The 13,271-nt window shown below is 34.7% G+C and overlaps 1 protein-coding gene across 1 annotated transcript in view; it reads right to left on the bottom strand.

The window, feature by feature from the left end:
• The window catches only part of LOC118189074 (uncharacterized), a 275,823-nt gene extending 263,246 nt beyond the window's left edge, over positions 1 to 12,577 (bottom strand). The window contains exons 1-2 of the mRNA XM_085818170.1: positions 12,353 to 12,577; positions 4,076 to 4,264 (exon numbers count right to left, since the gene is read on the bottom strand). Of these exons, the coding sequence (XP_085674296.1) occupies positions 4,076 to 4,264; positions 12,353 to 12,512 (349 nt within the window). The 5' untranslated portion in view covers positions 12,513 to 12,577. The remainder of the gene's footprint in view (positions 1 to 4,075; positions 4,265 to 12,352) is intronic.
• Between the last annotated feature and the right edge of the window lie 694 nt (positions 12,578 to 13,271).

The raw sequence follows: 13,271 nt of genomic DNA, 5'->3' as shown, positions 1-13,271 counted from the left end.
TGTAATGTTTTCGTCCATAAAATTTTTCAATATTAAAATATTCCTCAGATTGTTCGTTCAGTTAGAAAATAGTGCCCACATAAAGAATTCCATCAAATTTCAAGTATGTACCATTAGCCATTTTTAAAATATCATGCGCGCAAGATGGAAACATGGCGATATATTTTGTCACAAATAGGATTAAATTACAAAAATATTTGTGGCAACACTAACTTTCTGGTTACTAGTTTCCAAAGCAGCTATATTATGTAGTCAGCTGTAAAAAGTTGGAAGTAATTGCTTCTAAAATAAATAAAATATTCCAATTCTTGCAACAGTCACATAATTCGAAGATCATGAGGGGTTTAAGGTGTATGAGTCCCCTTAAAGCAAATACAGGCATCTGAATTTTTGCTAGTTAAGGTGTTTCTATTCATTTTAAAATAATTTCATGTTGTATACTTTTTCGCATTGATATGTTGAACGGAATGCAGACAAAACGGCAAAGGTAATTTTTTGCAATTATAGATTATGGATCGGCATTGCCAAATTTATCGATTTCTTCTTCGAATGCTACAATTTGTTACAATTGTTTTATTCGTTACTGCAACTTTGTAACCAAACAAAAACGTCAATGTTATTACTTATTTTCTGTGTAATGCTTTCATGGATTTTTCAGGTTTTCGCTTCATATTTATGTTTTATGATTTATTTTTATATATTATACCTTATTTTCTGAACTCACGTGGGTTTTTTTTAAATTACGAAATGGGTCACTCGGTGACCCACAGTTCGAGGGTTGCCGATGCCTGAACTAGAGGTTAACTCTACTAGTAACGCCAGATTATCACACAAAGCTTAACTGTTTTGTTATCGGAACCGGATTCAGAAATGTATGAATGTATGCGGATGTGCATATATGTATGTGAATATATATATGTTACGATGAAACACCGAAGTCTGAAGAATGTCGACTTTCACCGGTGAATATTAACATTCACATAGTCGCTTGGTGTATGTCCGAAATATTTTCCAAATACTCTTATTTCTGACTTACACCGGTGAATGTCGACATTCACCATGTACTAATGGTGAATGTTGAACATATAACAATATTATATTTCCTTCTCCGTAATTCATTCGCGAAAAAACGCACTTGAGACTCAGAATAAGAACTTGAGAATATAAAAACTTAAAACACACAGTACATTCAAAATGAGAAAGGAAAATAATAGAAGTTATAAACTTACCAAATTATGTGATTCAAATGTTATTTATTGCAACAACTTAAACTATTATGACACTTTGAATTGCACAAGAGACGCTTGCTTTTACTACTGCATTTATTTGTGGAACACTTCCTTTTGGAATGGAAGCGTGTACATATACTCCTCTCTTTTCGACCTACACCAGAGCATATCTGTGATTGTCGACATACACCGGTGAGCATATTTCACAAGTGCACATCTGTGTAGCTACCGAAGGAGTGGCTTCTAGAATGAACCAATGAGCATCCAGTAATATTTCTGTCATGTCACATGACGTTTCGCGTGCTTTAAGATTTAAGCAAAAGGGTTGAAAATATTCTGCCACGCAATTTTATGTGAAAAATAATTAAAGCATCCTCGATTGCTTCTGAAACTTTTCATTGCGAAGTTAAATCAATTATAGGAAATTTTGAAGATTTTACTGCTTGGTTGAAATAAATACACATGTGGATACTTCGCAAAAATATCGGTGTGAAATATTACTTAATAAGTGGTAAATAAGATGAAGAAAGAAATATGTGATAAACATCTGAGCCCAAATGCAATCTTTACATAAAATTATGCATATGAGAAAAATATTTACAGCAGTTATATATGTAACTAGAAGTCAGCACTTTTTATCGCAGTCTATATGAAAAAGATGTTCTATAATAATACCCAATGCAGAATTTTATTCAAAGGGAACTTTACTAATTTGCAATCGAATACATTTAGTGTGTTAAATTTCACATTTAATAATTGCTCACTCTTAAATGTACTGTCTACACAAGAAATACTCATGAAACAGAGTGAATTTATTGTGTTCACAACGAGCATATTCAAATTATTCACATATAATTTTTAATGTTAACCATGAATATAATCAGATCATATATATATTCTGAATCTCACCTTTTAAAATCAAAAGAATACAAGCACTGAAATAAGAAATTCATTCTAATACTTTCAGTCATTCTCAGCTCTGTTTAAAAAAAAAAAAAAAAAAAGAAAGAAAAAAGAAAAAAAACATACACTTGAGTTCTCTTAATCCACATAATATGCCCAATCCTAACATTAATACATGACAAAATTAGCGAAAGTGAAATGTCAGCGATTAATCAAACTCAGAAAACGAAAGCACTACGAGGCCATATAATTTATAACTGCGAAACAAATGCAAATTAAAACGCTCACATGCACGAAGATTTAGCGTCATAAGAGCAATAGCAGCTCATTGGTCCATTTTCGAAACTCCTCCCTCAGTAGCTACGCTGATGTGCACTTGTGAAATATGCCACCGGTGAGGGTCCGAATGTACAAGAATGTAAAGAAATATTCGATCTTTCACCGACGTATTTGGTGAATGTTGACATTCTCCAATTTCGATCTTTCACGGTAACATATACACACACATACATTCATGCTTAAATATATACAGTGGATGGACAAAAATATGGAAACACCTTGTGAAATGCATGTTTGAAAAGAAAGATTGTTTTTAATGAAATATGTAGGTGGCGCTGGCGTTTTTGACTACTGACGCCACCTATACAACTTCGTAAATGTGCTAAACAGTTCAGTTGTTGTCGGAATACTGTTATGTGAGGTTGTTATTGCATTATGTCAGACTTAACAGACTTCGAACGTGGGCAAATTGTTGGAGCACGTACGGTAGGTGCTTCCGTAAGCAAGTTAGCCGAGGTGTTTAGTGTTTCAAGAGGTACTGTATCGAAGATTTATTCCGCATATTTGAAAAGCGGAAAAACATCATCTGCTAAATCACAGCGCGGACGAAAGTGTGTCCTGAGTGATCGTGACAGACGATCATTAAGGGCAATGGTGACGAAAAATAAGAAGACCACAGCTGCAAAAGTTACTGCTGAAATGAATGTTGTGTTACCGAACCCTGTGAGTACCAAAACAATTAGAAGGCAGCTTCATAAACAGGGAATTGCTGGCCGTGCTGCAATTGAGAAGCCACTCATCAGTGATGCTAATGCCCGTAACAGGAAAAGGTGGTGTTTTAAGTCATAAAGCCTGGACTATAGAGCAGTGGAAGCGAGTAATACGGTCTGACGAGTCCTCTTTCACATTGTTTCCCACTTCTGGCCGAGTTTACGTCTGGAGAACGCCATCTCAAGCCTATAATACAGACTGCTTGTTGCCAAGAGTGAAACATGGCGGGGGTTCTGTTATGGTTTGGGCAGCCATATCGTGGTTCTCTGCTAGCCCCATGATAAATGTGTCAGGGCACATGACTGCCAAGACTTATGTGAACATTTTGGCCGATCAAGGTCAACCCATGGTACAAACTTGGTTCCCCGATGGTGATGGTGTCTTCCAAGACGACAAAGCCCCTTTTCACATAGCTCACATTGTCCAGGACTGGTTTTCTGAGCACGAGGATGATTTCTCCCATCTCCCCTGGCCACCACAGTCACCAGACCTGAATATTATCGAACCTTTGTGGTCTACATTGGAACGGAAAGTGCGTTCTCGTTATCCACCGCCAACATCGTTATCTGAACTTGCCACCGTTTTGCAGGAAGTATGGTATAATATCCCCTTGCCAAAGATACAGGAACTATATTTATCCATTCCGAGAAGACTGCAAGCTGTTTTGGATGCCAACGGGTTTCCTACACCATATTAAGCAAAGAAACATGTTTTTTTAAAGGTGTTTCCATATTTTTGTCCAACCCCTGTATATGCATACATGAATACATACATTTCTGGATCCGGTCCTGATAACAGAACAGTACCCACAAAGTTTACATTCCAGATGCATGTGAAAAATACGTCCTCGAGAGATTAAAATTATACTTCTTAATGTAATCTAAGCAAAATACCTGAATCTTTAACAGCAACTTGCATTCCATTGGGATCAAATGCTAGCCAGGTGTGAAGGTTGTGAACTGCGCCGTGCACTCCATTCACTTCCCAGATGTCCAATGCTTGTGCAATATCTTCTTTTCTCATTAGTCGTACTTCATATTTGGTATCACTTGTTTTCTTTTTAATAGTAGACGATTTCTTTGCTATTAAAATATTCAGAATAAGATGTGGCTTAAAATATTTTCTCTTTTTATAGTGTGTATATAAATATAATATAACTGGCTGCAACGATAAAATTTTAAACTGTAAAGACTTGTTAGAAGTATTGGTACTTATGTCGTCTTAGTTAGACACAAAACTCACTTGCGCAGAGATGAACGAAGAAACAAGAATGTGACAAATCGCCATTTATGGTTTATATTTGTAAAATTGAGAGATTGTATGACAATTATTATTTAGAATTTATAGTAAATGTTATCTATGTAAAGAAGTTTGTTTCTATTCTTATAGATTTAGGTTAATCTTCGGATTATGGTAACTTGGCAATATTTTTTTGGCGAACATTTGGCGACCAACCCTGCTACAGCAACCTGCTAGTTTTGTTTTGGCCGCCATTTTGTTTTCACAAAGTAAAGGCATGGTTTTTTTTTTTTTTTTTTTTTTTTTTTTTTTTTTTAGTCCAAAGGGATTTCAGTCCCGAAGGACTATTGTTTTCGTTTTGGCATTTTGCGTCGGACTCATAAACGTCGGTTCACTTTTCAAACTGTTGCCACAAAATGTTAGAGTCCTGCATTATATTTGAAGAAATTAAATAATGAAAAATCTGCATAAATGATTGTCTATTTCTCGCATTGTGATAAAACAATGGTACATAGAGCCATCGAATTTTGAATGACGAAATCCTACTGCGAATATGGGCATCTGAAATCCCAAATTTGGAATTTGTTTTATTATAGATTTTATATTTTGTAAAACTTTAATGAATTTTTGATTTACAAACTCAATGCTTTAAAAGCGAGAAATGGCAACGTTATATAGAAAAAAAATACTTTTATCTCCAGCTCGCGAGACTGTGTATATCGGAAATTCTAAAGATATGCTTAATTTAACATTATTTTGCGATATTGCTCTTGAACTGAATTTTATGGTTTAAGTGCAAAGAACATGATATTTAATAAATAAAGGTAACACTCAAAACGTTAAAAAAACGCCCCTTTGGACGTAATTTAAAATCTAAAAAATTTCAGTTTTTTTTTTTTTTTTTACTTAACATTTTTTTCCAACAATCTGCTAGCCGAATTACGCTTATACTAGAACTTTTATGGAACAAAAATGCTTAATCATGACGAAGATTAGGTGCGAAATTGGGAGAAAATGCAGAATCCCAAACTGCTTGCCGCGTTTTTAAGAATTGCACATACACGATATCCATGTACACGTCGACATATTTTCACTTAAAAATCATCCCAGAATTGCACAAAAATGGCATTGCGCTTACTCTTGACTTTATCCATGTACACTGCTTTATCCAGTCCTAGCTAGTAACCTTTAGCGCCTTACCAAAATGTCGCCGAACTACCTGTTACCATGTTCCAAAGATTAGCCTAGATTTACACTTTTGATTTATTGCTAATATCTTTACTTGTTAGGTAGCAATCACTTTAGCAAATTATCATTTATGTTCAGCTAATACACAATACCAATATCAAAGTATCAACACACGCATCATGTAAATAAGCATGTATTATGCAATACTTAACAATTTAATCATTTTTAATACTGATGAGTTGGTAAAAAATTAAGAGTAAGTTAAACCTAATATTAAAATTTGATGAGCTTAATTAATTAAACCTAAATTTATTAATCTGAGCTTTCCAATTTACATTTTAAGTTATTGATACCTTTAAACAAAGGCTTTACTGAACAATTTAAGTATTTACAAATAATGAGAGAGCGTAATATAGTTATGTGCATGTAAGCATTATTCGTCAAAGACGATGAGGATAAAGTAGAACATAAAAAATAGGTTGTTTTAAAATTACATTTATTTTTTCTACTATTATTATCAACATTATTATTACTATTTCAATTAAGAGAAAATGAAATAAGAAGTTGTTTGAGTCAACGAGGAATAACACATTTAATTTATCCTCCATGTTAAAAAGGCGAACATTTGGCGACCAACCCTGCTACAGCAACCTGCTAGTTTTGTTTTGGCCGCCATTTTGTTTTCACAAAGTAAAGGCATGTTTTTTTTTTTTTTTTTTTTTTTTTTTTTTTTTTTTTTTTTTTTTTAGTCCAAAGGGATTTCAGTCCCGAAGGACTATTGTTTTCGTTTTGGCATTTTGCGTCGGACTCATAAACGTCGGTTCACTTTTCAAACTGTTGCCACAAAATGTTAGAGTCCTGCATTATATTTGAAGAAATTAAATAATGAAAAATCTGCATAAATGATTGTCTATTTCTCGCATTGTGATAAAACAATGGTACATAGAGCCATCGAATTTTGAATGACGAAATCCTACTGCGAATATGGGCATCTGAAATCCCAAATTTGGAATTTGTTTTATTATAGATTTTATATTTTGTAAAACTTTAATGAATTTTTGATTTACAAACTCAATGCTTTAAAAGCGAGAAATGGCAACGTTATATAGAAAAAAAAATACTTTTATCTCCAGCTCGCGAGACTGTGCATTTCCCATCATTGTAAGAAAGTGAATCATTTAAAAACAATCTATGCATAAGCATAGATAATGCAATATATGAATTGGCATAGGCGTGTTATCAACATTTATGCCATAAAAGTTGTTTCTGACTTTCTAACTCTATATAATATGTGCACAAAGTAAAAAAAAGTTGGAGAAGACGCACTCAGAATGGCTGAAGTAAGCCGATTGAAAAGTAGCCGATCGAAAAAAATTAAATTGCTTTTTGCGTGTGTCTCAAAAAGCTGAGTTAATATATATATATATATTAAAATTAAATATAACACTGCTATAGCATACAGTTTTTCAAGATAAAAACTCTTTTTTTTTTCGGAAATGACATACGTCTTTTTCTTCATAACTGAACTCTACCACCTCAAAAACGTTGATACATTATTATTACAACTATTGTTATACTATAGACACCTAGAATGAATAGCTTGTATTTCTGTTTAATTAAAGTTACTGGTGGCAATATTATCGCCAATAAATTTACACTCATGTCCATAAATTAAGGATAATTCGGAGTCACGCGGAAATCGAACTCTAAAATAAAGATATCACCTGTAAAATCACTACACACATCTTCAAGAATCATATGTAAATTTCAGGAAGTAACCAGATGACACCGATGGTACCACCGATGGTAATGAGGAGAGTATAAGAGAGTTATATATAAGGAATACAGGCAAAGAAGTAAAATTGTTCGCAGGCGCTTTATAAGCATTTCAGTGCAATAACCGAATAGTTATGACACAAAGAACGCATTTGGAACATTGTTTACGTGGTAGAATTATCGGCCGTCTGGAATATGGGCGTACCCCAACTGAAAGTATCAAACGAACTTGGAATTGCCCAGAATGTCATCTTCAGGCTTTCGCAATGATTCCAAGATGATGGTAATGTGAGTAGACGTTACAGTACAGGTCGCCCCAGAGTTACAACGCCGAATGAGGACTGGTATTTGGCAGTTACTGCCAAAAGAAACAGGCGGAGCACAGCCTCAGACCTGTCTCGTCAGCTCTCTTCAGCAACTGGTACGATAATTTCAAGGCAGGCCGTGTACAGACACTTAGGGCAGATTGGTCTATATGCTCGTAGACCTGTCAGATGCGTTCCACTTACTGCAACTCACTGTCGCCTGCGGTTAGCCTGGAGTAGAGAGCATGCATTGTGGACATCGCAACAGTGGGCTTGTGTGATGTTTTCCGACGAGTCCATTTTTAGTTTGGAGTCTGATTCTGGCCGGACTTTCATATGGAGAGCTCCAGGTACCCGTTACCACCAAGAAAACTTCACTGAACGACACCGTTACGGTGGTGCAGGAGTGCTCGTTTGGGGTGGAATTATTCTGGGTTCCATTACTGACCTGCATGTTCAAATTTAACCATGACAAACCAAATCTATCGGGACGTCATTCTGGAACAACATGTACGTTTGTTTCGTGGCGCCATTTTCGCACAATTTGTGTTTATGGATGACAACGCCCGTCCTCACCGTGCAAACATCTTAAGCGAATGCCTTCAATCGGAGGATGTCACCCGTATGGACTGGCCAGCATTCTCACCGGACTTGAATCCAGTAGAGCACGTGTGGGACATGCTTGGCCAACGAGCTTCAGCCCGTCAACCTCCTCCTACATGTCTACTGGAACTTCGGAGAGCATTGCTTTTTGACCGGTGTAATATCCCCCAAAATCAGATCGATAATTTGATACTCAGCATGCCTAGGCGTTGTACGGACTGTATTGTATCGTCTGGGAGACATACAATGTATTAACAATCATACCAAACATGTAATATTCGTTTTTTGTAAATAGTTTTTTTTTTAATTTGCTCCAGGGAGAAAAAATTGCTAATTTTTTTAATAATATCAAACATATAGCATCTTTTTTTGCTCTTTACATTTTGTTTAATAAATAAGCTTTACAAATAAGTTAAATTTGTTTTGCTTCTAACTCTTCCTTTGCCTGATTTTGCATTATCCTTAATTTATGGATATGAGTGTATATATCAGTGAATTTACAGGTAACTGAAAGCCTGGTTAAATTCTAAAGCAATAATCACCAGACACAAGGCTCAACACTGTGAAACAAACCAAATGTCTCAACTCAATTAGCCCTCGTGAATAAGCAAGTCTGGAGCCCATCAGAAAAATCGCTTCTAGAGCTTCAGAAATGAGTTTTCCAGAAACAGAAGAATATAGACTTCTTGGTGAAAAGAAGTTATATCTAAGGAGTAGAAGTAAACACAATCTAAGGGGTAGAAGTAAACACATTTATTAGCAAGTAAGTAGAGGGATTTCTATCCTTATCTCGGGATCTACTTGAATTAACGTCATAATATCCATGTGAATCGATTTAGAATACAAAAATTCTATGAATAATACATAAAATAAATACACAGAAACAAGACTAATTGGTAAGCACAGTATTGAATAACTAAAAGTACAATTATTATACAAAATGAACTAACTAAATATATAAAAATAATTACGTTACAATGCAAAAATACATAAAATCAAAATTACCAATAAATCCTAAACATGTTTACGCAAATTACTACAATATTCATTTCCTAAATCTGTATCCAATAGTCATTCAAAACTGACTCAACAAAGTTATTTCGAATTTATAAAATAAAACTTCTCAATAATGAATATTTAAGAAAAAATTCTAAATCTCAGTTTTAGAAACTATTCTCCAACTTTTGGCATAAAATTCATTTCTTTTATTTTTATATATAAAATATCCGTCAGGATTGTAAGCAAAAGTCCTGCAGCACCGAAAATGAGAACAAGAGATAAGTAAAATTATTACAATTCAATAATTCAAATTTCTGTTATTAACAATTTATTTACGTACCCATTGGTAAAAAATTACATGCAGTGTTAATCATCCTAGTTAGCATTGTACATGAGCATTACCAAACAAAAATTAGACTGTGCATGGGCAACACGTTAATATCACGTATTACGCTGTAAGAGGTCATTATACCCTTCGTGAGATTATGTAAGCTGACGGTGAGGTATGTGGTATGTGTGGCATAATAGTAACATATAATACTGCATTTCTTCTTTGCTGTAAAATGGCTCACAAGAAAGATGTTATCCATTAACAAACAATTACTGGATAACTTGTTATCCACTAACAAACAGGAGTAATCCAGCTATCCAGTTACAGGAAAGATGTTATCCAGTAACAAAAGGGAACAAGTGCTTTTTCCTTTTCACAAGAATTGGCCAAATTAATACAATGCGTTTTTGAAAAGAGGAAGGTTAGGTTAGGTTAGGTCGTTTAATTACGGCAAAGCCTCGAAGGCTATCTGCCTAAGGGGAGGGATGCCTTCGTGGAGGACTTGAAAAGAGGAAGGAAAAGCAACCCTAATCAAACAATGCGGCATTATGGTAGCTTATATACATAGCTAAATGTGGAGGCATATGCACAAGCATACCTAATGTAGCATACCTAATGTACATACCTAATGTGGCATATTTAATGTATATAATGGGGCATATTTAATGTAAATAATGGGGCATATTTAATGTAAATAATGGGGCATATTTAATGTATATAATTGGGCATATTTAATGTATACAATGGGGCATATTTAATGTATATAATGTGGCATATTTAGTGTATATAATATGATACATGTATATGCATATAAGCAGGCAGTGTACCTAATTGTTGCATACCTTATGTATATTATGTATATGTATACCTATACCGACATTAGAATATGTAAGCTGAAATGGTGAGGTATGTGTGGCAGTATGGCAGCTTATATATACTGCGTTTCTGCTTTGCTGTAAAATGGCTCAAAGATCTTATCCAGTAACAAAAGAGAACAATTGCTTTTTCCTTTTCAAAGCGATATATTATGCAAGAACTGGCCAAATTTAGAGAAATGCGTTTTCGAAAAGAGGAAGGAAGCACAATCCTAATCAAACCAGCATATAAATATGTGTTCATTGTTCGGGATCGCCGAAGATTTTGACGGGAAGTTTTCTAAAACTAGTTCCTAGTGAAAAAATAATTGCTTGAAAACTTCGATGTGAAACCACATGTTCCAGTTGAACATCATACAGGAAACTCCATAGTATAATCATATGGAACAGAGTACCAAAGAAGATACGTAAGCTAATACTTGGCCATAAATAGGCAGAGATGTTTTGGACTCTCTAAAAACTAGAATGTTAAAGACTGAAAATGCTTTATTTGGTTTACTGAAGTCAGGTTTTCATACCTTTGCACTTACGATATAACATGGTGGGCATTATAAGTGCATGATGAATGGCTGCTTAACGAAATTTGGGTGCAACGCGTGCTGTAATAAATATGCTGAAATTATTCACATCCTACAAACTGAGCTTTTATGTCACTGTTAACATGCAGTTGAACTAGCAGAGGTATACTTAGATTTTAGATTGCGAGGTCATTTATTCACTACTTGATACAACACTTATGAATGAATTGATTTTGTAAGATTAAAATATATGGCTAATCTTTAGAATATGGTAACAGTTAGTTTGGCGACATTTTGGTAAGGCGATAAAGGTTACTAGCTAGGACATTAGCAATAATCTGAGAAGTACACAGTTCGAATCACAGATTATTTTGTCTCAGAGAAATGAGAGATCATGAGACATGTCATGTGACATTTTCCGGAAGATTCCGATCGTGATTTTAGCTCATAAGCACTTAGAAACAATTTCGCTGGTAAAGTGCAGAATCGCCCACTTATTTGTTTGGCGCTTTTTACAAGAGTAAGAAGAATTGGATTTCTGTCAATATTCTTTGACTTTTTAAGTGAAAATAGGTCGATGTGTACATAGATAAAGTCAAGAGTGTTCGCAATGCCATTTTTGTGCAATTCTGGGATGTTTTTTTAAGTGAAAATAGGTCGACGTGTACATGGGTACCGCGTATGTGGAATTCTTAAAAACGCGGCAAGCAGTTTGCGATTCTGCACTTTCTCCCAATTTCGCACCTAATCTTCGTCATGATTAAGCATTTTTGTTCCATAAAAGTTCTAGTATAAGCGTAATTCGGCTAGCAGATTGTTGGAAAAAATGTTGAGTTTAAAAAAAAAAAAAAAAAAAAAAATGCCTTTACTTCGTGAAAACAAAATGGCGTACAAAACAAAACTAGCAGGTTGCTGTAGCAGGGTTGGTCGCCAAATTTCGCCAAAAAATCGCCAAGTTACCATAATGTAAAGATTCACCAAATATATTATGTCTGAACTCATTGACATATGGAATAGAAGCCTTGCGATGAACTCTATTATATTTCCCAGCCAGAAAATTCCTATATTTGTGACTAGTGAAAAATCTATGGGATCACGTGAAATAGCAATTCAAGAGAAGCAAGAGACATCTCAGGAATATGATCCAACTTCGGGGCCAAATAATGGCAGATTGGTATCACGTAAGAACACTATCCACAAATTTAAAGATTCCATAGTTCGAAATTCCAAGGGTTTTTCTGCGATTATTCCAATTGTCTAACTCTTTGTCCGGTAAGCCTGAAAGCTGTATTTGCTACATCAAATTCGATATCTTTTATATGAAATTTGCACTTACCTTTAGACATATCACTTTCCTTAAAATGCCATGAATTTTCATTGTGAAAATTTCGCAGTGGTGCGAAAGAATGAATGGCAAACTTTCTACAGATCAAACCCGCAAGAACTGTGCTTAGAATAGTTCTTCCATTTGATAAGAAGTGTAATTGTGGCCTCATGTTTCAAAACTGTCACTAGCACTGCTGTCAAAATTATCCTGCAATGAAAATAAGCATTATCAATAGTGCTCTAGCAGTTGCTCAAAAGTTAGCACATTACATTTAAAATTTGCTTTAACTTACAAGTCTCATTTAATGCTGGATTAAAAAAGTTCATAATTTTTTTAATATATAGAATTGTTTCAATCTTAGACGATAAGTAATAGCTAGTTCATCTACTATTTATCGCCTAAGATAAAAACTGTACTCAAAGTTTTAAACTTTTATGTCTAAGATTAAAAGCTTACTAAAGAGTATTACTTATCGTCAAAGATTAGAATATAATCATAGACGATAAGTAATAGTTGATCTCAGCTATAATTTTCCAACTTACAGCTAAGGAAAAGAATCATCATTAAAATTCCCTGACCGCACCTTCCAGATATCACTGTACAATGTATACACGAAAGTCCTTATCTAGCCTTTATTTTCACAAATGTTTGTCGTAGACATATAGTACTTCCAGTTACAAAAAAGGTTCACCAGCGACCAAGAGGTAAAGTTACTGAAAATTGGTAGTTTCGACCCCAGTTCCAGGCAAACGGGCTGGCTACATGGGCGTTTTCGCTGTTATCCCTATGTATAACGTATTATGCGAGCCAGTTTCCCTTAAGCAGTTATCCACGAAGGCATCCCTCAGGCAGATAACCCTTGAGTGCTTTGCCGTAATTAAATAAACCATACCCGTTACAAAAAGGATTTAAATGATGCAACGTTTTG

Source organism: Stegodyphus dumicola, chromosome 6, assembly GCF_044657685.1.
Source record: "Stegodyphus dumicola isolate Sdum_Otavi_A_Nest chromosome 6, ASM4465768v1".
NCBI lineage: Eukaryota > Metazoa > Arthropoda > Arachnida > Araneae > Eresidae > Stegodyphus > Stegodyphus dumicola.
This window is presented reverse-complemented; position numbering and strand designations above follow the sequence as displayed.